Source organism: Blennius ocellaris (genome assembly GCF_963422515.1).
Source record: "Blennius ocellaris genome assembly, chromosome: 20".
Lineage (NCBI taxonomy): Eukaryota > Metazoa > Chordata > Actinopteri > Blenniiformes > Blenniidae > Blennius > Blennius ocellaris.
This window is the reverse complement of record NC_137669.1, coordinates 9,420,025-9,446,817: the sequence shown is the minus strand read 5'-3', so window position 1 is coordinate 9,446,817 and position 26,793 is coordinate 9,420,025. Positions and strand designations below refer to the sequence as shown.

The following is a 26,793-nucleotide window of genomic DNA, read 5'->3' as shown; positions in this document are numbered from 1 at the left end:
AGATTTATGGGTCCCACAAGTCACAGCCAACACTTCTTGTTTAGTTTATGAAAGAGAAAAAAAAAAATGTCTATACTCAATCAACACACGTATATTATTATACGTGTATACATATTAACATGATAAAGAATGATGACAAAAGAAAAAAAAACCAGCTGTCTACTATTTGTCTTACAACTGACTAATTGATTAAATGATAAATTGTTTCAAGGTGAGGTGTCATAAGCAATGGAAAATAATAAAGGCTCAGCCTTTCATTAATGTTGAGTACACGCTCACCAGCCACTTAATTAGATACACCTTGCAAGTACTGGGTATATTGTAGATGGTATGTCCACGTTCAACATGAGGGGTATCGTACACCCTGGCTGTGTATCACTGCACTATGTGAATGTTGGTTCCACAGTATCCCAAAGATGCTCGACTGGAATGAGATCTGATGACTGGAGGTCACTGAACTTCGCATCATGTTCACTAATGCAGAGCAATCAAAAATGAATGGGCATCAGCAAAACCACTGTTTGACTGATGCCCAGTTGATACAAGAGGGGGCTCTCTTGTATCAAGTGTGTCTTTAAAATCAAGTGTGTCTTTAAAATCTCTGTCACCAGCGTTGTGCCTGAACGAGTTCAATGAACGAACGCTCGTCCGTGAACTTGTTCATATTTTGGGCAAACGTGAACTGAACGTACTGTATGAACGCGCCAGATGAACGTTACTATGAATGCACTCATTGTGGCGTTTGTGAACGGCGCTCGCCGCTCTCAGTTGAACGTTGTTTAAGAGGGTTGCCAGATTTATAGAGCCTTCCAGCGAAAAATCCGGCTAAAGCACACTGCAAATGGGCCTTAACATGTCAGGGGGAAAACAGCCAATCTGGCAACAGCAGCCACCACAGAGTCGCACCCCGTCTGCATCATCAACATGCAACGTTTCATGGCAAAATCAAATAGAAGACAGCAGCACTACCTCAGACTCTGCTTCCACGACTAATACTTCATCTTCGTATGATTACTTAAAATAATTTTCTCAAAAGGTCAGTGATGATCAAGGTGGAAAGAATTTTAGCTTTTTGTGTAAACTTTGCCCACGAGGTTTCAAGAAGCAACTCCGTACATCAACAACATCAACAGCAAACCTGAGATGGCACATTGAACTAAAGCACACGGCGAGCTCTTCAAGGTATGTGGAGAAACTAAAACATCAAAAGACACGGCAATGGCGAGCCAATAATGGGCTGAATATTGCACTTTTATGACCCAAGTTCTACAACTTTTCTTTGGTGAAACAAGTAAGGAAAAATTGGATTCACTAAAAACTGAAAAGTAACATAGATAAATAGTGTTTAAATGTTTTGCACTCCGAATGTTGCACTTTGAGGTACAGCTTAAGTTTCTTACCTCAGCCTGGCTCCTACTTCAGATTATGTTTGTGTTAGTACAATAATTATGTCGACACATCTTCTGGACTTTGTTGTTTACAATATACTGCAGTTCACAATGGTCTCCTTGAGGGTTTTACTATTTTAACTTCTAATTTGTTTGTAGAACCTGTCTGGTATGTTTTCCTTTCCACCTTAAGGACTACTGTCCATTTTTTGTTTTGTTTTAATAATTCCTCATTAAAAGGTCCATTCAAGCTTTATGTTTTGGAGATTCTTTGGAGAAGCTGCAGCTGGCTGCGAGTGTAACTGAATGGGAGGCATCAATTGGGAAATGCTAGTTTTCTGAGGGTAATAGCTCGCAGGAACATATTGAAAAAAAAGAACTATGAACTACTTCATTTTTGGAACTGAATTATGAACTATGAATGAACTGTTAATTTTAAAATTTGTGTACTGAACTTTGAACTAGTTCATGTAGAAAATAAACTTTCCCAGACTGTCTGTCACACTATTTTGTTTACATCAACATGTTTTGTTGGAGCAGATATTGAGACTCATCGAATCAAGCAATGTCTTTTCAACCTTCTATTGTCTGATTCTGGTGAGCATGTGTGAACTGTCACTGCAGTTTGTTTACTGATAGGAGTAACACTGGGCATTGATTTTGTGTTCGTTATGTTGTGTGGTCCGGGATGGTCTTCTGCATACCCTGGTTGTAATGGGAGGCTACTTAACTTAATGTTGCCTTTCTATTATCTGAAACAAGTCGAGAAGTACTACCCCAAAATCGGCATCAACAAGACATTCTCACTGGACCGTCGCTCACTCACCATTCTTGACCGCTCTGCCAACCGAGCCATCAACCAACAACCATGTGACATTTAAAGTCAAGCAAATCAAGTTTGCTTTTTTGCACTTCAGCAGCTCAGTTTGACCATTTCTGCATTCCAAGGGACCTTGAGGTGTTGCGTGTGATTGGTTAATGAACCGTTTGCTTAAAGTATTTGATCAGGTATACCTAATATAGTGGCTGCCATACCTCCATATAGTAATTTCTTGCTATGAGTTATAAGCACAGAACTGAAATAATGTTAACTTTGAACAGGAATAGGGTAGAAATGTGCTTAATAATAAATACTTATTTGTTGTCCTCATAACTGCAGCTACAATATTTTCTCTTAATTTAGGAAAGCATTTCGTTCTTCTCTTTTTCTCCAACCTTGTTCCCCATCCTCCTTTCAAAACAACTAAAACTGGTCCAAGTTATATGCTTACAACTATATCCAATGCTGCTTTAAATGTCCTGTTTATAATTTCTATGTTTTGACACAAATTCCGAACAGAAGAAGCTGAGATCTACCTGCATTGAGTTGTGGGAGCTTCCCTACGAATGTTTTCCTGTTTTTAGTTTAGTTTTTTGTGTATTTTTGACCTTTCTGGATGTCTGTTTTCCAGTCAGGTGTTCCCTCATGGCCTACCTGAGGAGTTCACACTGATCTTCACCCTGGCGTTGAAGAAGGCCACCCTGAGGAACACCGTCTACCTCTTTCAGATATCCGATCAGCAGGGATACCCACAGGTGTAGTCGTGTTTCCTCTGCTAATGCACTCTTGCATATCTCTCTCTCCCTTGCTGTACTCCCTCCTCTGCTCTCCCTCCTTATTTTCACCTTTTATATTCATCCCACTTTTTGTCCCTGCGCCTCTTTCTCATCTCTCTTTTGCGTCGTCATCCACTTTCCCTTTCGATTTTCTTTTCTCCTGTGACATCTTTTCAATTCTCTCCCTCCCCCTTTCATCCCATATGCCTTTTGTCCCCTCCTATATTTCATCCCATGCTCCTCTCTCCCGTCCCTCTCCCTCGCTCACTGTCTCTTTGTTGCTCTGCCCTCGATCATCTCCCGCTCTCCTCTTTCATTCACCTTCATTGTTATTCATGTGTGTTCCATGATGAAGCACTGGAGTCCCTCAGAGTCCCGATAATCACTGAGAGTCTGAGGCTAGATTTAAATACTCAATGTGTATGATGGATGGAGGCCAATCTGCCTCATTAGGAGTGATTGATTGGCTGTACAGCTAGTGTGTGTAATTAATATGTCTTCCTCTTTACCCCATCTTCAGTTGTGTGTTCTACAGCTTTGTTAGTTGTTCACGTATACATATTACTCTTTGTTGAATCCACTGACACACAAGCTAGACAGTGTGTCATACACTAGATTTATCTTAACACCGTGTTGGATTTCCAGTAGTGCAAAATCTAATTTCTCATTCTTTTATCCTCCTTTTTTTTCTTCTTCTCCTTTTTATTGAAATCCCAGCTCTCTCTAGATCTGAATGGCCCTGATGGTACCTTGTCCCTTCGGGCCAAATCGGCTGACCAAGCAGAAGACCTTGTGAGCTGCGTTTTCAATGGGGAGGGCGTGGAAGCCCTGATGGACCTGCGCTGGCACAAGTTGGCCCTCAGCGTGCACCACAGAGCCGTCTCACTCCACGTGGACTGCAATTCCGTCGAGACCAAGCCCCTGGAGCGCCGTGGAGCTGTCACAACTGACGGACACTCGCTGCTGGGTATTCGGGCTTCAGACGCTGGACCTGCACAAGTATGACAGCAATTATATGTTGATGTTTAGATTGTAAAATAGTATAAAACATCTATCTAACCCTAACTACAATAAGGGATGGCTGGATGGACGGATAGATAGATGGATAATACACAGAAAAAAAATCAAAATCCAACAAGTACACATACATAATCCAATAGGTTGTGTTGAGGAAATGTGCTTGATGCTCAAAAAACACTTCAAGGAAAAGGAAGAGGGGCAAAAAAGAAGTACACTTCATGATAATCAGACGAAGCTTCACCAGACACCTTCAGTTTCTACACTCTCCTGAAGTTAAACTAGAGTGAGCACTCCTGAGCATTAGCAAAGTGTAGCTAACATTCTTAAAAAAAGTTTCAAAGTTGTATTTTTTGGTTGTTTTTTTTATAAAGTGAAAAGCAAAAATATGTCCTGGATTTTGTTCAGATTTGTTTGTAGGAAGCTTTCTCTTTCTCTCAGGGTCTATTAAAATTAAAAAAAAAAAAAGATAGGAGACCTCTCTTAGGATGTTGGGCTGTGCTCTGACTCTTAAGGCCTTCAAATAACATTAATGTAACTAAGAGTTTTATTAAAGGAAAACATCAAGATAAACAGTGTTAATATGCAAAAAAAAAAAAAAGGGGGTGGGGGGTGGGACTTGTTTACCACAGGGTTCTTGAGGGCCTTGTGAATTCTTTTGCAAAGCAATGAAATGTGTCCAACGGTCAATGAGATAGAGTGGTCCGAAACAGGCCTGTAACCCCCAAGAAACAAGAGGAAGTGTTGTGTCAGGAAAGATATTCTCTTATTGGTAACTTTTTATTTTTTTCTTTCCTGAACCATTTGATCCAAAATGAAAGTGAGGCCTAAAGTTCCTGATAACCTGTGGGCATTGCAGTAAACGTCAGACTATTTCATGCTTGGGGAAAAAAAAAAAAGAAAAGGTAGGCATCAATAGAGATCTGGGGATAAGAGAAGGAAATGCTTCGGGTTCTGTGTGAAATTTTGATTAAATATGCAGTGTGTGACGGCTCTTTCTTGACTGTTAAAGAACCTTTGATCAAGATAAAGCTTTGCAATGTAAATGTCATCTAAAGTTACCATTTGAACATATGGTGACCTTTACTGTTTCCCTGTGTGAAGAACAAACCCCTTCTGAAGTGTTTTGAATGAGCTGGATTTCCCATTTGAGCCACCGTGTTATTGCGTAATTTAGTATAGCCTCGGCATATAGAATTTCAATTACCTATTTTCTTTCCATACGCCCTATAGATGCATTTATCCTTCTGAAATGATAGAGTGAAAAGTTTTTGGAGAATAATTAATTCGCTACATGTGGAGTTTTATGTTTATGTTTGTGTGTTTGTGTGTGCACTTGAGACCAAAGGCTTTGCCCCTGAAGTGTTTTCTGTGAGGCAATTTCATTGAGCCATGATTAAAAAAAAAAAAAAAAAAAAAAAGTAAGCAGACTACCAGAGAGTATATGTGTGTACTGTGCTGGGACTATTAATGACAAATAGATCCTGTAATCTGGACACTTAGTTTCATCATCTGTTAACTGGCCCAGATAGAAAGCAGCACAGGTCTTTGGTTAATGAAAGGAGGCGAGCACGCACGCACGCACACACACACACACACACACACACACACACACACACACACACACACACACACACACACACACACACACACACACACACACACACACACGCACCTGACAAAGTGATTTCCTCACATTTTATATTAATGGGAAATGATTGCGTATCAACATTGTTTATTGCCTTGTTTAAACTTTATATACACTGTAAAGTAACTGAAGCAGATTTATAGAATATTTTATTATGTGAAAGAAAGAAAAAACAACCTTTATTTCTCTATTTTGCAGATGGACATTCAGCAGGTGATGCTGTATTGTGACCCCACGCTTGCCATGCAGGAGGCCTGTTGTGAGATACCAGGCGCACGGGTGAGACTCATATCGAATTACTTTGTGTGGAACTGTGGACTATGGCTCAATATTAGCGATGAGTTAAATAATTTCCTTCACTGACATTCAATATTATTGAATGTCATGTGGAGTCTTGAGTGACGTAAGAAGATCAAGTTTGATGGCTGAATGACAGGATTGGACAGAAGGTGATTAACTAGAAGCAACAAAGTGCAGCTTACCACCACTACTACTTACCACTATTGTATATTCTAACTGCCTTTGAAAGTGCTCAGTCATTATGGTTACAGTATACTCAATTTTGATCTTTTCTCATCAGTTTGATCTGTACAACTGTATTTTTATACTGTGATATTGATCCTTCCTGGGTAAGCGGATGAAATCTAGAAGGATGAAGTGTGCAGTCAGAGGCAAATATTTTCTTGTTGTCTCCCAGTTGGACTGACACTGAGGTGAAACCCAGAGTTAACTTATATTGTAATTTTAAAATGTATGGAAGCACAATGCAACATGTGTATAAAAGAAAATCATGGAACAATGTAAGGAGTCAAATGTGACTTAATATCATGAATGTGTCAATATTTCCTATACTAAAATGACTGTATATGACCTTCCGAGCACCTATAAATGAGTGGTTAATACTGGGACTGTAGCAATGAGAAAGAACCATTGACTGAAAGGTATTGGCATACAACAAGTAATAATGGATGATTTACAAAATGTCTGAGATTTTAGTGTTAATCCTTTAATGTCTCCCAGTATCATACCAGATTGCTACTTCGCATATGTTGCATGGATGCTTCACGACAAAATGACACGTTTGCAGATGACTTTACATTTTTGGTGCTTACAACTGTTTGCACGGTTATTTGTGAGCGATTTGTTGGTCTAACATTCATTTTGTCTTCATAAATCAAGCAAAATTAAGCTCATAAAAGAAGCTCAGCAGCTGCCAGATCAAAATCTCAACTGGGATGAACACAAGACTAACACAAAAAGGCTCATTTCTCACACTCTCCAATAAGCAGAAACTAAATTGTTTTGTGATACATTTGCAATGCATTTGCCTTTTGCAAATAACAAATGTATTTATTATTATAGTTTTTTTTAAGCGAACAAGACTTTTGGAGCTTCAGCAGTGCCCGAAAATCCTTATTTACCTGCTGAGAAAGAAAAAAAAAACCTAACTAACTGCTACCCGAGGCTGTGTCCAAGAGCAGCAATTCACTTGAATTGAGCAAAAGCTTGAACTCCAAGAGCAACCATGCACAAGGCCACAGCAACACACTTAAAAAAAAAAAGCTTGAACTGTTGATTGAACAGCATCTTGAGAGGCTGCTTGGACACAGCCCACCCTACAGGAGATTCACCCACTTCCTCGATGATTCTTTTGTCATGTTGACATTCTCCAACCAGGGGCTTACCTCTAAAGCCACCTCAAAGTGCACCTGCCTAAACCACTTTGGCCCCCTTGCCATCCCAAATTATAAGTCTCAGACCCATCGTAACCTGGAGGGTTTGAGAGAGGGAAAAACTTCTTCCGTAGATTTTAAAATGTCAGAGCTCAAGCATGGTATTAAAAAAAAAAAGGGGCGGGGGGGTGGCTGCTTTCGTAAATTATCCTAATTGTATGGAAAACACATATTAGTTCAGGGGCCACATACATCCCGATTATATCTTGAAATAGTGCCATAATAATCTTCAGATACAAAATGTAAAGTTTGTCTTTGTTGTGCCAGAGAATATTTGATACAAGTGTCAAAAGGTTTACGAAATCAAACAATCACTACAAATAAACAAACACTTTTTTCTTTGAAATATGTACAATTTGTTTGGTGGTTTGGGCCCCCGGGCCTTATGTTTCACACCCCTGCTTTAGAATGTCATTCCATGAACTTTAATCAAACCCTGATGATGAGAGTTCAACATCTAAATCACAATGAAATGGTTTAAAGCTGACTGCATGTTCCAAATGAAACTGTGAAAATACATTTTCACTTGCTCTAAAAACGTATTCCTGTTCATCAGGAAATTCTTTGTCTTTATAAGGCTTTGTCCTCCCCTATATTATACTATGCAGAAAGGACACCTTATTTGTGTGGCTTTCTTTATAGGGATAGTTATCAAATATTCATCAGACTTTGTTTATTACCTCATTTATGGCATAAGAATTGAATGGAGCTTGGGGTCATTAAATTGCATCCACTTAAGCCACATAATTTGCATTTTACTGACATTGTTTGTGAGCTTTTGAAACGCACTATTTCTGCTATTCCATTTATTTGACTTATTTCCCAGTATTTCTCTTAGGTTAAGACATCACAAAATAGAAAACAGATTCATTGGACCAGTGTATTGAGGAATGAAAGTTCAGGTATGCGAAGAATTGCAAACAAGCTGTTCCTCAGTTTATTTTTAAGCTGGAGGTATTTCTGTACTCAGCCGGCTTTTTTTGTCAAGGTTCTGTGGGGCCAGACTCACGAACACGTTATGCAGGGATACAAACATGGCAACAGGCTCCTTCAGAAGTTGGAGAGTGAGAGGTCCTCTGCAAGAGGGACTGCATGCTGTAAAAATTGATTAGCTGGCTTGAAGGAGGAAACCTCTTCTCTTTTGCTCAAGGCTTGTGTGCTGCAGGGCTTCCTTCCAGCTGTGTTTAAATTTGAGATGAGAAGTGAAGGAGGCTGGCACACCCATGAAGGCTGCAGCCTCCCGCAACACAACACAAAGGAGAACTATTTTGTGCAATGTCAGAACATCAGAGAGATCTGATTTACTTCTATCCTTATGTTCGGTTCTTTACAGTCAAGAATAACAATCTATAGCTTTAGCTCTGCACACTGTGGGAGGATGAGTTATATGTTCGAAGCAGCACTTTTTGCTTCACTCGTAACTTGGGATGCATTGATACCACTTTCTTTAAAGGGCAAGTATGAGTACTAACCTTTAGCTACTTGCCGATACCGAGTACTGGTTTGAGTAAATGCCATTAAGCCTAATTCATATTCGGCTCTTCGTTGCCACAAACCAACTCCACACAGCCTCTGCGTCAATGCTATGCTAACCCTACTGGTCCAAATGTGACTGGTTATTAAGTTGCTGGTGTTATACAAACTATCATCCACCGCTTCTTCATATTTTGGAAGAACATCGTTTGCAATACTTTTGTCATCGTCATTAATATCAAGAGAGACAGAAACTCTGCAGCTGCTTTCATGTTGAATAAAGATAATGAGCATTTCAAAATATTTGCAGTGTCCTCCCGATGCTTCCAAGAGCCGCCGCGCTGCCGAAAACGACCTGCTGGACAACACCTTTAACCAGGTAAGACCAAAGACCACCAAACAGATTCACACAAAGACAAATAAATACACCTACAAACATTGAAAACAGCGACATAAACAAGAATAGAAGTTTTTTTCACCAGACACGGCGGCGAAGTGCAGACACATTTGTTTTGCTCTAAACTAGGTAGTAAGCACTTTCTGAGTAACAGTTCGGGGAAGAATTTCTGTAGATCTTCCACAAACACCATCCTTTCCCTGCTCCATCATGAACCATCACAACACCCACTCTCCCATCAGGCCGCAGTCATAACGCATACAGACAGAGACACACACTTGGCCTCAAACAGCTTTATTCTTCAGGCAGTCTGAGTTGTCTGAGATGCTCCTGCTGGCAAGCAAACACTCACCAGTAGGACTTATATCAAATGGCAAGGCTGTTCTCTCTGGAAACTCCTGCATGGAAAACACGTTCTCTATTCCGCTGTAGTCTAAATCACTTCTCAGTTTTATATTGCTTCAGTACAGTCGCGTCTGCTGGCAGCAAAGCGTTCGCGAGCGGCGTCAGACGCATGACAAATAGAGTCCTAGACGACAAGGAGGAGGACGGGTTTTCCCGCAAATGGTTAGTTTAATGTAAAGGCAATTTATTTTTGTTTTCACTCCCGCTTGTTTCATCATTCATATTAATGGGATCTATATCCAATTATCTATTCATTAAGGGCTGGTGTTTGGCTTGTGGGGAGCTGGTGTTAGCTTAGAGCTCAGGCTGGCTTCAAGACACAGTAATCAATTCCATAGATGTTTCCAGCCTGATGCGTTTAGGCTCTCTCTCTCGCGCGCGCGCTCTCTCACTCTCACTCTCTCTCTCTTGTTATCAGGCTGTTTAAATTCAAGTAACATGTCAGGTTTTTGCTCTGTTATTCACATTTTTCCTCTCCCGAATGCTCTTTTTTTTCACACAGACAAGCACATGCATGCACAAATTGACTTTCCATTTTACATCTTTATCTTAGTTTGTGGTCTGTTAAATCTGAGACTCCTGCAAGCCACATGTTTTTGCAACGTCCATTACAGTAAGCCCATCCTTCATCTGTGGAACGTCATGTGTCTCACTCTAGATTGCTACAGCAAGGTGAACTAAAGGTGACCGGAGAAGCTTTAAAGGGAAAGAGCCATATGAAAGTCTTATTTATGGGTTACGCGGCACTACTGCACATGTCTTAAAAGAACAAAAAAAAAAAAAAAAAGTTCCGTTAAACTCCATGTGGCTCCAGATGGAGCTGCAAATTGCACCACTTAAAGCGGCGGTGGGTGTGGGATGTGGAGTTTAGCATGGAGTGAGCCCACCAGACGTCTGCGGCTCACTTTTCATCTCCGCTTGAGTCTCACAGCTTGAGGCAGCGCGAGCTAGCTGTGTAGCATAATGCACCAGCACTTCTTCAGGTTATGTTTGGGTTGCACTGGTTGTGTCAATCAGAAGAATGTAGAGGATAACAAAACAAAAAAAACAAGACTAAAGTAGCACATTTGTTCGACTTATTAAACACATTTTGATGTATTTGTACCTGATCATTTTGCCTGAGTGCAATGATAAAGTGGCTGAGTGCTATTTGAAAGCAGTTAGCATTATTGTTGTTCTTTTGTGGCACAGAATTAGTTCTAAACTCCGGTAGAGTGGTTGTCTCCCAATTGGAGCGTTGCAGGTTCGATTCCCTTGACTACCTGTCCACATGCCGAAGTGTCCTTGAGCTAGACCAGGGGTGGGCAATCCTGGCCCTCGAGGGCCACATCCCTGCACGTTGTCGATGTCTCCTCACATCAATACAGCTGACAGCAATTAGTGGCTCCTTGTCAAGCTTTCTGCAGAGCCTCATCATGATAACAGGTGTGTTTGAGCAGGGAAACATCTAAAACGTGCAGGACTGCGGCCCTCGAGGACCAGGATTGCCCACCCCTGAGCTAGACACTGAACCCCAAATTGGTAGCATAAAAAGTAGAGTGAATTAACCAGTCTTTTGGCCCATGAGGCCAGCTTTAGTGTGATGCAGACATTGGCTGTACACCTGTTCTTGAAAGAAACAACTTTGAGAGCTATTGACAATATGAAGCAATGAAACATAAACTGTTAACATGCAGACAGCAGCCTGATTATTTGGTATAGCTGGTAAGTTCCATGTGAATCCATCTTAAATTTAAGTCAACTTAACAAAAACTTGATTGCATGGATTTTAATGACTACCTCACTCATTGAAGCACCGTGTAAAATACATTAAGGAACCTCTTTTCTTTGCACCAGCTGTTGTCACCTTCCTCCTGAAGTATGAAAAAAATCCAACACATTTCTTTTTCTTCTTCCAATGCTGAAAACCTCTCTCCTTTTTCTTGCTTTCCTCACAGCTCCCAGCTGAAAGGTCATCCAGTCCCCAGAAGACCCGAAGTCCTCTTTGTCTTCTTTCCAAAGCCTCAGCACATTTCTCCTTTGCTTTTTTCTAACACCAGTTATCCCATGACTTCTCCCTTCTTCTCTTTTGCTGAAACTTTTGTTGAACTTGCCATCTTGGGAAAAAAAAAAGCCTTATCATACTTCCTTCTTCATTCTTCTTGTTGTTCGCTTCCTTTTTTTCCAACCTGAAGTGTAATTAAGTGCGCAGCAGGGTCCATTTCTTCGTTTACCTCAAGGCTCATGAAGTGCAACACTTCTCTTCCTCTCTCTATGCATCCACTTTCATCTCACTTCTTTAAAAAAAACTGATTAAGGAATAACCATTAATGACCCGTGTATGCAACCAAAATGCCCTCAATTCCTTTTTTTTTGTTTTTTGCCGTTTGACTGATGCAATTAATTGTAATAGTAAAATTACAATTTAAAGAGATGCTGTGCGCAGGCAACAGGAGCACAACAGGCGTCCAAATATTAAAATTGTGTTTTGCTGGAGATCCAAGTACACTGGACTCCAAAGATTTTGAATATGTTCATTTCTGCGTACAAGTTTACAACAAATTAGGTCTAGAAGAAGAAATTGATGAAAGGACATGCTGGTTAACACTCTCACCTTTGAAGGTGAGCGGGTTGCAGCAGAAGGACGTCCGGGGGATCCTTCTTAGAGGAATGGATGAAAAAAAGGTTTATACTCGCAAATATTTCTGAATTTGTTTGACATGTAATGGGGATAAAAGAAAATGTGTAAAGCTAAACTCAAGACTAATCATACTTTAATTATCCTCTTAAGGAAGTTCCTTTTTCGACATTTACATATTCAATTTCTAGGATGTGGTGGCATGGGGGTCAAGGGTCATGCTTCTCTAGCCTTTAGGCCACCATTGCCCCCAACATCCCTGGGCTTGCAGAGTTTTTCTGTGCAGAGTTTGCATGTTCTACCTGTTCGTTTCTGGCTTTTCCCCAGCAGCCCCAAAACACTTCTGTGGTTATTTGTTGACTCCAAGTTGCTTGTAAATGTGAAGATGTGAGTTTCTCTCAATGTTTGCCGACATGATCCACTGGTGGCCTGCATGTTTGAGTGTCAGTGAAGCCAATTTTTCCAATAATCCTGTCACAACTGCCATCTAACACAGATAGAAATCAATCATCTGTGTGGAAAATCCTCACCTTATGTCTGTCCTGTCTTTTCTGTCTCCCAGCAGGACATTTTTGCATCCAAGGATCGTACAGAAAAGGTAACTCTTGAATTTTACATTCACATGTGTGATGTCATGGTTCCTCAAAGTCATTTTTCTTGAAAGTTTGTATGCATGCATGCTGCATACAGATGGCTGAACAAAATATTCAGTCCATATATCTGTGTGTGTGTGTGTGTGTGTGTGTGTGTGTGTGTGTGTGTGTGTGTGTGTGTGTGTGTGTGTGTGTGTGTGTGTGTGTGTGTGTGTGTGTGTGTGTGTGTGTGTGTGTGTGTGTTTGTGCAGCTTTATGCAGTGTTTATATGTGATGCACATGAGACTCAAAAAAAAACAAAACCACACACACACACACACACACACACACACAAAGAAAGAAAGAAACTCTGCCTCCTCCTGCCATTCCTACACAAACCCAGCTTGCTGACTGACTGAGGACTGATTTACACCTCATTATGCGGCGAGTCCCAGTCGGGAGTTGCTGCTGCCTATTAATTTTGTCATTCACCTACAATGGGCATGTTCTGTTCACAAATAGAATACAAAACTCCAGACGCTTCATTATGTTGCTCCTGCGTGTGCTTACTAATGCACCTGGCTGCCTCTCCTGACTTCGTCAATGTAGGTTATATTACCTGGGTTGGAGCACACAGCTTGCCCTGCCACAGGAGGCCAGAGAAACAGTCACAGAGAAAAAGAAAAGTCATTTTTCTTTGTTGTTTTTTTTTCATAGTTCACTTCCTCAAATTCCACAGGAAGTTTTTTTGTTTTTCTTACAGGGAATAGTTAGACCCTATCCCCATGAATCCATTGACAAAACAAGCCTATGATACCTTGTGGCTTACCAGTGTCAATAAATGTGCCTCGCAGCATATCAATGATTGTGATTAAAGTAACTGATCTGAATATAACCTCTGTGCACATTCTCAACGCTCTGGCAGAAATCAGTTTTCATCATAGTGTTCATATCATGCCTCCTCTGCTATTCAGGTTATACAAGTCAAAAGGCTGCAATCCATTACTTTCTTTGCTTTGTACACTGTGCATCTTGCATGTAGAAGGGGAGCTGATCCCACTTTCTGGAATAAATTCCACCAGGAGAGATTGTGAATTTATGGTCATACATTAATTGAATGACCATTTAGGTCTAACCCTAACTCTCGTTGTATTTTATTAACGAGAGCTCATTTAATCTTTGTTTTGGATAGGTTGTGGAAAGAAACAATGCCAAAAAATTCGGCCTGCGTTTTTAGATGTTTGAGCTGATAAATGAACTTCAGTGTTGGCATACAAAAATGTACACAATCCAATCCAATCCAAGCTCACAGGCTTTATCTGTGGATCCAGATCGGAGGTATCATGATCGTCAGGATATTGCTCTTGAAACCTTATCAATTAAAATGCCATTACCTGACCACCTTACCATCATAATAGTCACCCGATGGAAACGCAAAGTTAGATTGTAATATAACCAACAGGCAAACTGGCATATTCTTGGATCTGGGAACACGAATATATTGCTCAATTTTTCAGATTTCTGATCTCCTCCAGACACATTTTGGGCAAGAATACAAATTCAGCAATTAGCTGATGAACACAGTGGGACCTTGAGTGGTTAAAGAGGCTGATATAATGAGCTCAGGCCTGGTAGAGAGCCAACACAGTGTTAAAACTGGAGTGAATATTGCAGTTTAATTTATCAGAAAGGGCAGTGGCATGACTATAAATGAATACTAATGAAACTCACTGGCTGCTACAGGTGTTTGCCAACTCATCCTTTATACCATTTCTAATGGTATCAAGATTATCTCTTTGAGATGCCCTGAAATGGTCAAATTATAACATCCTCACATGACATTGATGAGTTTCGCTCAATAAAGTAAAAGCGATAACAAATGTACTGATGCCAAAGTGATAGTTACAAGTCCCGTGAGCCTACAGGGGAAAACCAATAATACAGACAAACTTCCTATTTTGTTTTTAATTAAACATACTGATTTGTACCAAGTAGAAACATTTATATATCTATAGCCAACTTCATCATTGGTGTTCATCGAACTCTTAATTAAACTTCCAGCCAGGATACCTGTTTTTTCTATTAGTTGGGTTATTCAATTTATTTGTGTTTCAAAATTATGACACATTTGATTTTGATCTCTCATTTCCAGCAGGTAAACTGGAAAATCCGTGCTAACAAACATACTTATTAACAAACAATATTTATGCATATATTATGTGTGCATTAACCCACTGCAAATAAATGAATCATGATGCCTCAAAAAAGACATCGTGTATCATCAAATTAAAATAAAAAAAATAATTAAAAACTTTTATTGGAGTGAAGGAGCTGATTCACCACTTCTCTTTTTACCAGAGTAATGTTTTGATTCAAGTACTTGTACTTCTTCAAAAAAAGAGTTTGCAAGCTTTTACCACTTTTAAATTAAATAGCAATAAGGCAAAAGTAGGAGATTCAAACTGAAAATCCACTTTGATTAAACTATAAATTGGTGTGTGTTTACAACGTCTTGTAAATTATTTTTTTTTCTGGACTTTTCATTTCGTAGGTTTTATAAATTTCACAGCCCACAATTGAGTACTATAATATATTTTATACGGAAGAAATTCCATTTATTGGGTGATTTATGGCCTGAAGTTAACAGTGCACAATGCGTTTGCTGTGAAGACAAAAGCACACTTCTGAGCTAGTTCTAAAAAGCACAACCAGGTATAAATGAAAAGAAACGGCAAAAACAAAACGTCCAAAGCACCTTTTTATGCAGTGAGCATGGAGGATTTTTTTTCTACATGTCCCTTTTAATTATTATGATCATCTAAATTAATGGGTAGTAGTAAAGACACCAAAGTGGGCTCTATTAAAAGGATGTTTTAGTTCAAACTCATAAGTCACAGATAAAATGCTGCCATTTCACCACAGCCTGGCCTTTCCATTTCAGCGTGAAGGAATGAAAAGCATAAACAAGAGAAATGGAGGTTTAAAAAGTGCAAAAGCACCTAAAGTGCACAGTAAGTCTGGGAAGAGTGACTCGTCTCTGTGGCTTTGTCCTGCAGGATATTGATCAATTAGATCTTTGTGAGGGTGAAAACCAGTACATTCATGGTCGCGGCTTCAGCATATATGCAAAAGTATTGCTTCCAGAAGCCAGCCGGGCTGGAACTGGCTGCTATAGGAGAAGGAGCGAGAGGCTTCAATTACTGACTCCTGCCAAAAATGTTTCAGTTATTTAGAACGCTTATTGGTGTGTGTGTGTGTGTGTGTGTGTGTGTGTGTGTGTGTGTGTGTGTGTGTGTGTGTGTGTGTGTGTGTGTGTGTGTGTGTGTGTGTGTGTGTGTGTGTGTGTGTGTGCGTGCGTGCGTGCGTGCGTGCGTGTGTGTGTATGAAGCAGCTGGTGGACTCACTCCTGTGCTGTGGGAATCAGACATTCTTATTGATCTCTAACTCCCATGAGAGGCGTGGAAGTGTGTGTGTGTGTGTGTGTGTGTGTGTGTGTGTGTGTGTGTGTGTGTGTGTGTGTGCGTGTGCGTGTGTGCGCGTGTGTGTTTGAGATAGAGAGAGAGCCTACTTGCACGCCTCCCATCCTTATCAGCTTCATCCGGGATTCAAAATGCTTTAGTTTTGTACAACAGTGCCACTGTCAGGCGAGGACAGAAACGTCAGCACAATTTTAAACTTACATTTATTAATTTATTTTTTTCTTAATACGCCCACAACTCTTGCAATGGAAAGTTATTGAATAATAAATCTTTCTCTGTGTCTATCTGTAGTGTGGGGGGTTGTTTACCTATTATTAGAGAGAAATTGTAAGGATCTTTGTGTGCGTGTGGTTGTAAACTTTGGTGGCGTTGCCGGGCTGAAAGGCGAAAAAGGCGACCGGGTGAGTATGATGGATGGACACACAGATCTATGTAATAATAGAGGAATGTGTTATGTCATTACATTTGTCCAGACACGACTTTGCGTTATCCATACATGCACTCTTTCATGTTCGTTGCGTCACTCTTTCTATTCCTCACCCAGAGAGAAATCACTCCTCATCTCTCTCTCTCTCTCTCTCTCTCTCTCTCTCTCTCTCTCTCTCTCTCTCTCTCTCTCTCTCTCTCTCTCTCTCTCTCTCTCTCTCTCTCTTTCTCTCTCTGTGTGTTTCAGAGTGATGCCTGTTCTGGCTCACATTCAGGCCCGGTAAGTAACTTTTCCACTCTATCTGCCATGCCTCTTGTCACAGAAAGAGAATAGTTAGTTTTTTTGATGATTTTGGCATGCATGGCCTGAAAGTTTGGCCAAAAGTGCTCTGTAATAATAAATGCCAACCAAGTGTCTCTAACCTCAGTGCACGGAGGGACCTAAGGGCCAGAAGGGAGACAAAGGCGAGTCGGTGAGTGCCAATAATCTGCGGCAGGTTAGAGCACCGCATCCCACCGCTTTCCAACCCCTCTAACCCCTCAGCTATTTAGTTTGATCTTTATTCAAAACCACATTTTCAAGCATCCACTCCCTGCATTAATTATGCAGTGGGAATTGTGGTGTGCCTTGTATGTTCATTTACTGGTGAGTCACCGAGTTTGCTGGAGTGCATGCGTGTACAATGTTCCTCCGACTGCTTGTGCATTAAGTCTTATGTATAAATAAACTGCCTCACCTGTTTTTTCTCTCAAGTTTTTCTTCTGCATAATGTCAACATAGGCAGAAGGCAATGTGGTGAATACTGTGGCCATCTTGTTGTACATTTTACCACAGGTTTAATCTAAAATAATCATATTTTATTCATCCCCATAGGGAAATACATTTTTCCACATTTACCCATCCTATTTCTGAACCCAAGTCTGCAATTCCAGCCTTGAGGCCACAACTTTAATTTTGTGGTTACAGTTATTTTGTATTGCCGTTTGCCTTCTTTTCATTAAGATACATGACCATCAGCTCTTTATTCCATCTCTCATGGCTCTCTGAAGTTTCATAAAAAGCACATCTTAGTAAATAGCCCTGTCTTATTTTTCAATTTTTCTTTCTTTTTTTTTTTTGCAAACCAGATTATTTTCTAAAATGTCCCTTATCTCCTGGTTAAAGCAGGTCTAAATAATTGAAACTGGCAAAAATCTGAAAATTCCTGAAAACAACGTAGAAATGTAAACGTGCTGAAACTTCACTAAAATTGCTAAAAAATTGTTGAGGAAGGTTGAAAAATGTAAAATAACAGAATGGTTCAAATTACCGATGTTGCTAAATTACCGAAAACCACAAGAAAAGGTTAAATGGAAAAAGTTAGCAAAACTGTTAATAATGTCTAAAATAGCAGCAACAGCTATTATACAAATGAATACTGTTCTGAATTGTAGTCATTAAGCTTCATAATGAAACAATTTGTGTGTGTTGGCTTAAAGGCCAGACAATGCACATTGAATTGATTTTTACCAGCAAAGAGCTCACCCACAGTCTATAAAATGTATGAAGTAGTCAAAACAAAGGCAAGAATTCCTTCAATTGGCACATCGATTCGAGACGGGAGAACCAGAAGACATCTTTGAGCTGACTGAGACCTGCATGCCAAGCTGACTCAGTACTCTTGTTTGCTTCAGCGTGCACACTTCCATAAGTGGAATGTAACCATTCAACAGTGTACTCCAACTCAACCGAACATCACAAGTGAAAACACACTCAAAGAAATGATTTTCAATGGGCTTATTTCACTTTGATTAGTATTTCTGAGCCTCACTCTCTTAGAACTGTGCTGTAGTTTCTGTATCTTAAATGGGAAAATGGAATTTAACTCTCTTGAGACTGATATTATATTCAGGCTCTCTGGATATATTGTGACTTAATGGATTCAAAAATACACCTCCCCGCCCCCAAAAAAAAGTGTCTAATGAGTGAGTGCCTCTGCTCCTTTTTTCTCCACCAAACTGTAACTTTTGATATCTGGCGGTTCTTCAATATAACTTAGTTTTTTGACTGTACTGTGAAGCTCGTGTTACAAAACGAACTGAAACTTGACTGTGGTTGGACGTCTGTACTGCTTAACCCCCTGGGGGTCTGAAGTAATAACTAGTTTTTAAATATTTTTAGATATTATAAGCAGCCTAGGGTTTATCAGTATGAAAAATATGCATGGTGTGGTGAATGGGGTCCTTGGTGACTGCCGAGTCTCCTATTAGTGGCAATGGGACCCCCACTGATCTTCTTGGCAGCCCTCACCCCTCTCTTCAGTGCTTTTCGATCAGAGGCGGTGCTGTTCTCATGCCACAGAGAGATGCTGCCAGTCAGGACACTCTCTATGGCCCCTGTGTATAAGGTGACCAGGGCTGACGTGTTCAGATGAGCTCTCTTCAGACGCCGCAAGATCATCAGGCACTGATGAGCCTTCTAGGCGATGTAGGAAGTGTGGAGATACCAGGTGAGGTTGTTCGCCACATGCATCCCCCAGGAATCTGGTGTGCTGCACCATTTCCACTGCAAGTGGGGTGTGTGCGAGATGTTTCTTCCTGAAGTGGATTACCAGTTTTGGGGTTATTTTTCAACATTCAGGGTCAGATTGTTCCCGTCACGCCGCTCCACAAAGGCCTTCACTTCTTCTCTGTAGTCCTCCTCCTCATCCCCTCGGATGAGACGTATCACCGTTGTGTCGTCCGCATACTTTATGATGTGGTTTGCCCTGAACGTTGCACAACAGTCGTGGGTGATCAGAGTGAAGAGGAGGGGACTCAGAACGCAGCCCTGTGGAGAACCTGTGCTCAGTGAGATGGTGTCAGACTTGGTCCCGCCCTGTCCATACAGACGCCTGTCTGACAGGAAAAGATTTAAAAGGCCAAATAACCTTGACTTAATAACCAATATATTGAGACATTTAGAAATGAAGAATTTCTACATTTGGGTGCGAAAGAATATTCAATGACCAACTTCTTTACTTTCGTCCCTTTTGAGAGTCCTTAAAACCACAAATTTAACCATATTATTTTAGTTTTAAAAACACCTCTAAAGAGGCGAGAATTCAAAGCGATCGTCTCAAAATGAATGATTCTTCACATTCGTTATTCAGCTGCTTTTCTGGTATTCTTAATATTAACCTCTTCTGGAAGCATCTGAGACCTGATCAGCGCGTTGCTCTAATAAAGACTGTTTTTTCTTCTTGTTTTTTTTTTGGGTTATGTTCAAAGAAATAAGAAAAATGTTGAAAGTGATCATATACCGTATATAATTTGTCACATCTATCCTTTGTCACAGGGTTGGTGGTAACACCTGTACAAGCTCCACGCATATACTTTACTTTCAATTGTTTTGTTAAAACAAATCACAAGTTCTTGTATTTGGCCTCTCTTGCACTTTTCTCACTTGTTTTTTTCGATTGTACATTCTGGAAGAACTCCACTGGTATTTTGCCTGCCTTGTACTATATACTCGTAATTTACACCTGAACTGTTCTGATGGCAGCAAGGAAACTTTCGGTCTTTAATTTCCATTTGAAAATGTGTGTAGCTCCTCCCCTTCCTGGTCTTCTTTGTGTGTGTGTGTGTGTGTGTGTGTGTGTGTGTGTGTGTGTGTGTGTGTGTGTGTGTGTGTGTGTGTGTGTGTGTGTGTGTGTGTGTGTGTGTGTGTGTGTGTGTTGTCTCTTTAGACTCAGGTCATTGATCTAGGCCTTGTCTCCTTTCCCTCTCTCCACAGGTGATGCCCGACAACTGGGGTGAAGCAGCTCAGTACAAGGTGAGCAATTTAAGGAAACTTTTGGCAATGAATAATGAAGATATGACCTTCCAATGATCATCTCATTAAGTTGTAACCTTTTAATCTTTTTTTCTTCTTCTCACCCCTCCATTGGCCTTTTATCAAGGGAGAAAAAGGTCAGAAGGGAGAGATCGGCCCACAGGGTCTGACAGGCACACCAGGGAAGGATGTACGTGTGTTTGTTTGTTTGTTTGTTCTGCTTGGTAATTGCCGCAATAAACCAGCGCGAGTGTCTTTCAGACTCTAAAAATTTGCTTTGAGGTTGAGTCAGGCTACAGATGTGTGCTTACACTTCCAAACACACCGGTGCACTTACGCACACATCTTCTTAACGCGGCCACTTTTATCAGGCTCCGGCGGATACTCAGTAAACTTATACGGTATTACTCTTTAAGCTCAGACTCCCATTGATATCTGCTCTCTACCAACCCCACTCCTCCTTTCTGTCTCCCATTGAGTTAAGTCGGCCTGTTAATGCCTGTTAGATTAGGCTCAAGCAACAAAGCTTGCACAATCAATGCCGCCTCATTGACTGTGCTGTTCGTCTCTCACACAGGCAGCCGTCTATTCAGGAAGACTTAAACCTTTTAATCTTCCCTGTTCAGTGCAGTGATCCTGTAGACGCATGAAAAGTTTTGAGGAGCAAATTACAACGTGTGTGTGCTCGTAGATATTCCCCTGGTTTTCAGCATCAGACGCACTCACACTTAGCTGTTCACCAGGCTAAGTGCTTGTCGTGGCCAGATGGATTTGGTGGAGGATAGATTTTCTTAAGCCTCCCATCCGTCTGACATTGCGAATATGAATGTGCTTGTTGATGTGACTTGAATCAGGCAGGCAGAAAATATCACATATGCGCCAGTGAAGATAATACATCTTACGGCTCTACAATTCGCCCCTTTTTTTTCTCCTTCTATTTCCTGTTGTAAAATGTCAAACAAAAGAGAAAAAAATAAGAAAAGAATCAACAGCCGCCTTCAACAGTTTATGAAGACGTTTTGGAGATTGGTTTCAGCACTGCTTGTTTGATGACTGCGCACCGACACTGAAGATATCGCTTCTTTTTCTGTCTTTGTCACTGTTTTTTTTCCAGGGCCGAGCAGGGTCCATCTGTGTGGTTGGCCCCAAGGGACAGAAGGTCTGTTTGCATTACGTCTGAGAGTCTGTGTGTCACAGACATCCTGTTCAGTGTGGATTTAATGTACAAATGTGGAATGTGTCTGTTAGGGTACTTCAGGTATGGTGGGTCCTGAAGGATTGGCCGGCGAGCCGGGCAAACCTGGACTTCCAGGCCTTCCAGGACCTGGAATGCCGGGTCTTCCAGTGAGTATGTTTTTCACATACAAAGCAAAAAAAAAAAAAAAAATGCATGCATTTATTGGATTGGTATTGATCATTGCATCAATTTACTTAAAGTCCTCAGTCCTCTTCTTTGATTTTGACTGATTACATACTATTTGACACTGCTTCAAAAGTGCAAGCCAGGACATGGCTGCACTATTTTCTTGCTGAATTCATTGTCCTTGAATAAAGCTTCAAAGCTTCTGGAGGGAGGTAATCCACAAAAAGATTTATGTACTTTTCCTCCTGCCAGGGTCCTCCTGGTGAACCAGGCGGTCCAAAGGGAGACAAGGTAGGCTTAAACTTTGGCACATATTTTCTCTTTTTGCTATGTTATGAGAAAGTAATCAAATCCATTGCCCTTATTGGGACATTTGCACCTCAGGGTGGTACTACTCTGCTCTTACCAGGGGGTACAAGAGTACAATGATTCCCAATATGAGTTCAATTAAATTTTTTTAAGTATTTCAATGTCTGTACATGTCTATTATTCTTTCTTTAGTTTGATTGTTCTCTTTGATTCTCTTTTTTTGCATTTTGAAGCTGAAAATGGACGATATCCCCCAAGGAACTAATGAGTGTTTCTTGTTCTTGTGATTTTTCTTTTCAGTTGTTTTTAGAAGTTTCCGAAAATGCTCACATTTTTGAATGAACAAGTTGAAAGTGACATTTGGAAAAAGAGACATTGGATGTACAGTATTTTTTCTCAGTTATCGGTTTGTGTTAACAGGGCGATGCGGGATCTTCTGGAGAAGATGGATCGCCGGGAGATCCAGTGAGAGACTCTTTTAAACATTGATTGGTATCCAGTAATGTATGCATGAGCTTTCAATAGACAGTATTCTAACTGTGAGCGGATACGTACGTGTTTCACTGGAATTATCTCTTTTCATAGGGACCAAGAGGCCCGGCGGGGACTAAAGGAGAGAAGGTATAATATCTTGTAAACAGCGTGCCTAATCTCTTTATCTGCATGTTTATGCGCATCCCGTACTGACACGATGTGTGCTTGGCTCGCGTTCGATCTTCAGGGTGACCCTTGCGAAGTGTGCCCAGTGCTGCCCGCAGACGTGGGCAACACGGTAGCCCTGCGAGGGACACCTGGCCCCAAAGGAGATCCCGGATTACCAGGGATAGGAGTGAGAGGGCTACCTGTAAGTACAGCGCTTTGACTGTGAAGTCAGACTGTAATGTATTCCTCTCCCGCTCCGTACATTGACGTTAACACTTTTTTTTTTTTTTACCATGTTGCTACATGTTTTATTAGAGAGACGTAGACACGGTCAGAGCTCTAACTGACAATTGAACCTTGAGCGGTTGTTTGATAGTGTTTTTTTATTTATCCGTGACATTTTTTTTTCCTTACCTGAGGGTTGTGTTTGCCCTTGTAAATCCCACAGTGTTGCAGCAGCTTCATTCTAAGAGGTAAAGGTATTTTTCTTAATGTAATCTCAACGCGTCCTCCAGTTTCTGTAGTGAGTTGAGACACACAAGACTGTGCGTTGTGTTTCTCTTTTCTGTTCATTCTGCATCTCCCCACTTACCCCAGCAGGTGGAATGGAGAATGATTTGTGAGGGGGGAAAAAAGAATATAAATCTTGAGCCTTATGAGATTCTGTGTGCAACGATTTCCAATAGTGCCAGCATCCATCTGTCATACCTGGTTAGGGCAGAAGGAGAAGGAGAGGGAGCTATGACCTCACTCCCAGAAAGTTGAAAAACGCTCTTATTTCTGGATCCTACCCTCATTTCCTCTCTTTTTTTTCTCTCTCTCTGTATTTACCAGGGTCCTGAAGGTGCAGATGGCACGGCAGGACAGAAGGTATAAAGCCTCACCATCATTCATTTTCTGCTTAAGGTTCATTCATATTCTGTGGAAGTGTGACCTATACACTCTCATCTGCATTCCTACACATCCAAATATGCAAACGTCAGCGTTGTAGAAGACTTGCTTCTAAAGCAGATGCATGACGTTTAGGAGAACTCAACCCCACAAGACACAAAATAGACCGCAGTCCCACATGTCCAAATAAGCATGCTTTTGGAGGAGAGTCTGATTTCTGCTGTAATTCCATCCAAACTGTAAAACTTTTTCTTTTACTTTTCAGTTCACAACACATTCAATCCAATTCCACGAAATATGAGAACATGGCTGAAAAGGGATTTCTATTTCCAGAAAAGTCTGTCTTTTTTATATGCATGATACATGGTGTTCGTGCAGGATGGCATGACAATCAGCCCGTGGCACTATGTGTATCACCGTGGTGTTATTGAAGCCCAGTAGCCTTCATCTCATCTGTTTTGTGGCTGTGCCGTCCTTCACCTTCTTCTTGACAACAACCCACAATTTATGTGGTTCAGGTGAGGCCAAGCTGGGCCGCCAGTCAAGCTCAGTAATATCACGGTCAGCAAAGCAATTCTGAGTAGCTGTGGTGCTGTGGCCCGGTGGAAAGCCCTGCTGGAAAAGGAAATCAGCACCTTCAGAAATATTATCAGCAGGCAGAAGCCTGAAGTGCTTCACAATGTACCGGGAGATGCTGGAGTGACTCCAGACTGAAAAACAACAAAGGGAAGAAACAGATGATTTCGTACCCAAACACTGACTGGGGGAAACCTCACGCTGGCCTTCATAGACCTCGAATTTCATATTAAACATGTGTTTTTTTTTTTACATCGTTAAATATGATTTCAGTCCAGAGTCATTGTCTATTTCTTTTTGTTCTGACACGAGTAAAACTTAGGGTTTCTGATCTGGTTGAAACTCATGGAAGAAATCCTAATTTAGGATTAAAAACACGGGGCAAACATACAGAGAGAATCTTTCACACACATTCAAAACTACTCTCAGTGTGGATTTACCAGTAAGCCAAACAAGCTGGTTTTATTGCTGGTGACGTAGCATTACAATAAAAGCCAAAAGCTTTTATTTTTTGGCTTTTTGTTGGCAGAATATACATACTGCAGGCTGTATAAATCCACCTCAGTCTCAAAGTAAACACTGTGATTGGAGAGAAAAAATGTCCAGGTTGTTCACAATCGATTTTGTAATGAAGTGTTTTCAGTTTGAAACATTCCCAGCATATACTCTTTGAAGAGTTTGAAGTTGTTGTATCATTGGTTATTTTGCAATAAATGTGGCCCCTGAACTGAAACGAGTGTGAAACCTGCCCTAAAGGTTGCTCTGTGAGTTACACAGACTTTTCTTTTCAAATCAAATATTAAGCAAATGATGGTTTCAGATACTTTTCTTCCTTGCCTCTAATCACATCACATTACTTATGCACTCCCACAGCTGCCTAATTGCACTGACCGGTACATTCGCAACAACATGTCGAGACCTGATATCTCACTGCAAAAGAGTTTGTCAGAGTGAGTTGGAATTAATTTGCTCACTTCTGTGCGGCTTTTTTTTTTTTTTTTTTTGAAGGGCGAACAAGGATCAGATGGTACCAAAGGAGAAAAGGTCAGTCCAGTGTCTTTATTAAGATTGAGGTTCAGTTTATTTTCTGCCTCGACTCCTTTATTTAGTTATCAAGTAGATTGACGAGATCCTATCAGGTAAGTTTGCTCTGGTTTCTCTTGCCTACGAGCAATCTAGTTTGTTTATCCCTGACTGACTCCTTCTTTTAATTAGTCTTGATTGTAGTTTGGAGAATCTCACTGACCCGTGGCAGTCTCTATGTGTTAGGGCGAGCCGTGTTCTACATGCCCCACTCTCGGACAGCTGCCTCCGTACCCGCTGCCTGGTGTCGCGAGCCAAACGCTCCTGCCGAAAGGTGCCAAAGGAGAGCCTGGGTTTGGACAGAAAGGAGAGCAAGTAAGTCTGTATGATTGACATGTGCTGTGAAAACACATTTCTACATGTGTACAAATAAAAACAGTCCATGTATTATGTACTCTTATCCCGACAGCTACTCATGCCCACGAATGGTAATCTTATCTAAAAAGGAGTATGACCCACCTTATACACACACACACACACGCACACACACACACAGACGAATAAACAAACAAATAAAGGGAAATTGATTAACTTAAAAACATAGATTTTTCTTTTTCTTTTTCATTTTTAACAAATTGCTTGAGAGTAATGGATACAACACAACACTGAGACTCGAGCTGAGATATCTTGATGATGCCTCAAAGCCATGAGGTCAGATCGAGTTTGTTAAAACATGCATAATGCAACAGCCTTAGCAGAAGTATTTTTTTTTTTTAAATATCACTGTATTTTGCACCAAAAAGTTTCATTAAACTGACTTTATGATGAGATTGGAGTAAGTTTTAGTACAAAGTATTGGGTTCAGACAAAAACAGACATTTTCATCACATATACTCTTCGCCGCATCAAAGAAAAACTTTAGAGTTTATATTTAAAAGGTTATTATGGTGCTATTTTACCGGTCTGGCCCTCTCAAAATGTCATGGCTGTTTGACAGTGAACCAGAGATTATACTCAGCCACAAAGAAAAAAGGAATATGTGGCTTAAAGTGACCTGGTTATAGTATTATTTTAGTATTTGTCTATTTTTGATGTTATTTGCATCACTGCATTCTGCTTGTCCATGTGTGCAGCCATAAGCGCCTTCATTAAAATGATATATCATCCACTTTTTTCCGCTCCACAGGGTGAGCCAGGAAATATGGGATCACCTGGCCTTAACGGAGAGAAGGTAAACAACATAAAAAGAAAGAGCACTGGAGAGTGGGTGACCTCAATAGAAGAGAAAGCTTACATGGGGGTAACTCACACAGTGGGGATCTAAGGAAGGCTCTTGATAGATTCTTACATTGCGCTAATTTTCGGGCCCCCAAACTGTTTGCCACAGGGAATTTCCACAGCTGGAAACTTATCAACAAAAGGCCGATGTACTGGATGCACCTTTC

General features: G+C 40.7%; 1 protein-coding gene across 3 annotated transcripts in view; it reads left to right on the top strand.

Moving 5' to 3' along the window:
- col16a1 (collagen, type XVI, alpha 1) overlaps positions 1-26,793 on the top strand; it is a 79,569-nt gene that overhangs the window by 25,372 nt on the left and 27,404 nt on the right. For 2 of the 3 annotated variants that reach the window (XM_080515983.1, XM_080515981.1), the window contains exons 5-23: positions 2,840-2,963; positions 3,702-3,983; positions 5,848-5,928; positions 9,166-9,234; positions 12,837-12,872; positions 16,999-17,031; positions 17,180-17,224; positions 20,506-20,544; positions 20,672-20,734; positions 21,659-21,703; positions 21,793-21,888; positions 22,160-22,198; positions 22,637-22,681; positions 22,802-22,837; positions 22,938-23,060; positions 23,693-23,728; positions 25,334-25,369; positions 25,595-25,723; positions 26,535-26,579. In XM_080515983.1, coding sequence (XP_080372109.1) covers positions 2,840-2,963; positions 3,702-3,983; positions 5,848-5,928; positions 9,166-9,234; positions 12,837-12,872; positions 16,999-17,031; positions 17,180-17,224; positions 20,506-20,544; positions 20,672-20,734; positions 21,659-21,703; positions 21,793-21,888; positions 22,160-22,198; positions 22,637-22,681; positions 22,802-22,837; positions 22,938-23,060; positions 23,693-23,728; positions 25,334-25,369; positions 25,595-25,723; positions 26,535-26,579 — 1,402 coding nt within the window. The remainder of the gene's footprint in view (positions 1-2,839; positions 2,964-3,701; positions 3,984-5,847; positions 5,929-9,165; positions 9,235-12,836; positions 12,873-16,998; positions 17,032-17,179; positions 17,225-20,505; positions 20,545-20,671; positions 20,735-21,658; positions 21,704-21,792; positions 21,889-22,159; positions 22,199-22,636; positions 22,682-22,801; positions 22,838-22,937; positions 23,061-23,692; positions 23,729-25,333; positions 25,370-25,594; positions 25,724-26,534; positions 26,580-26,793) is intronic. The other variant, XM_080515982.1, reaches the window with a different exon arrangement.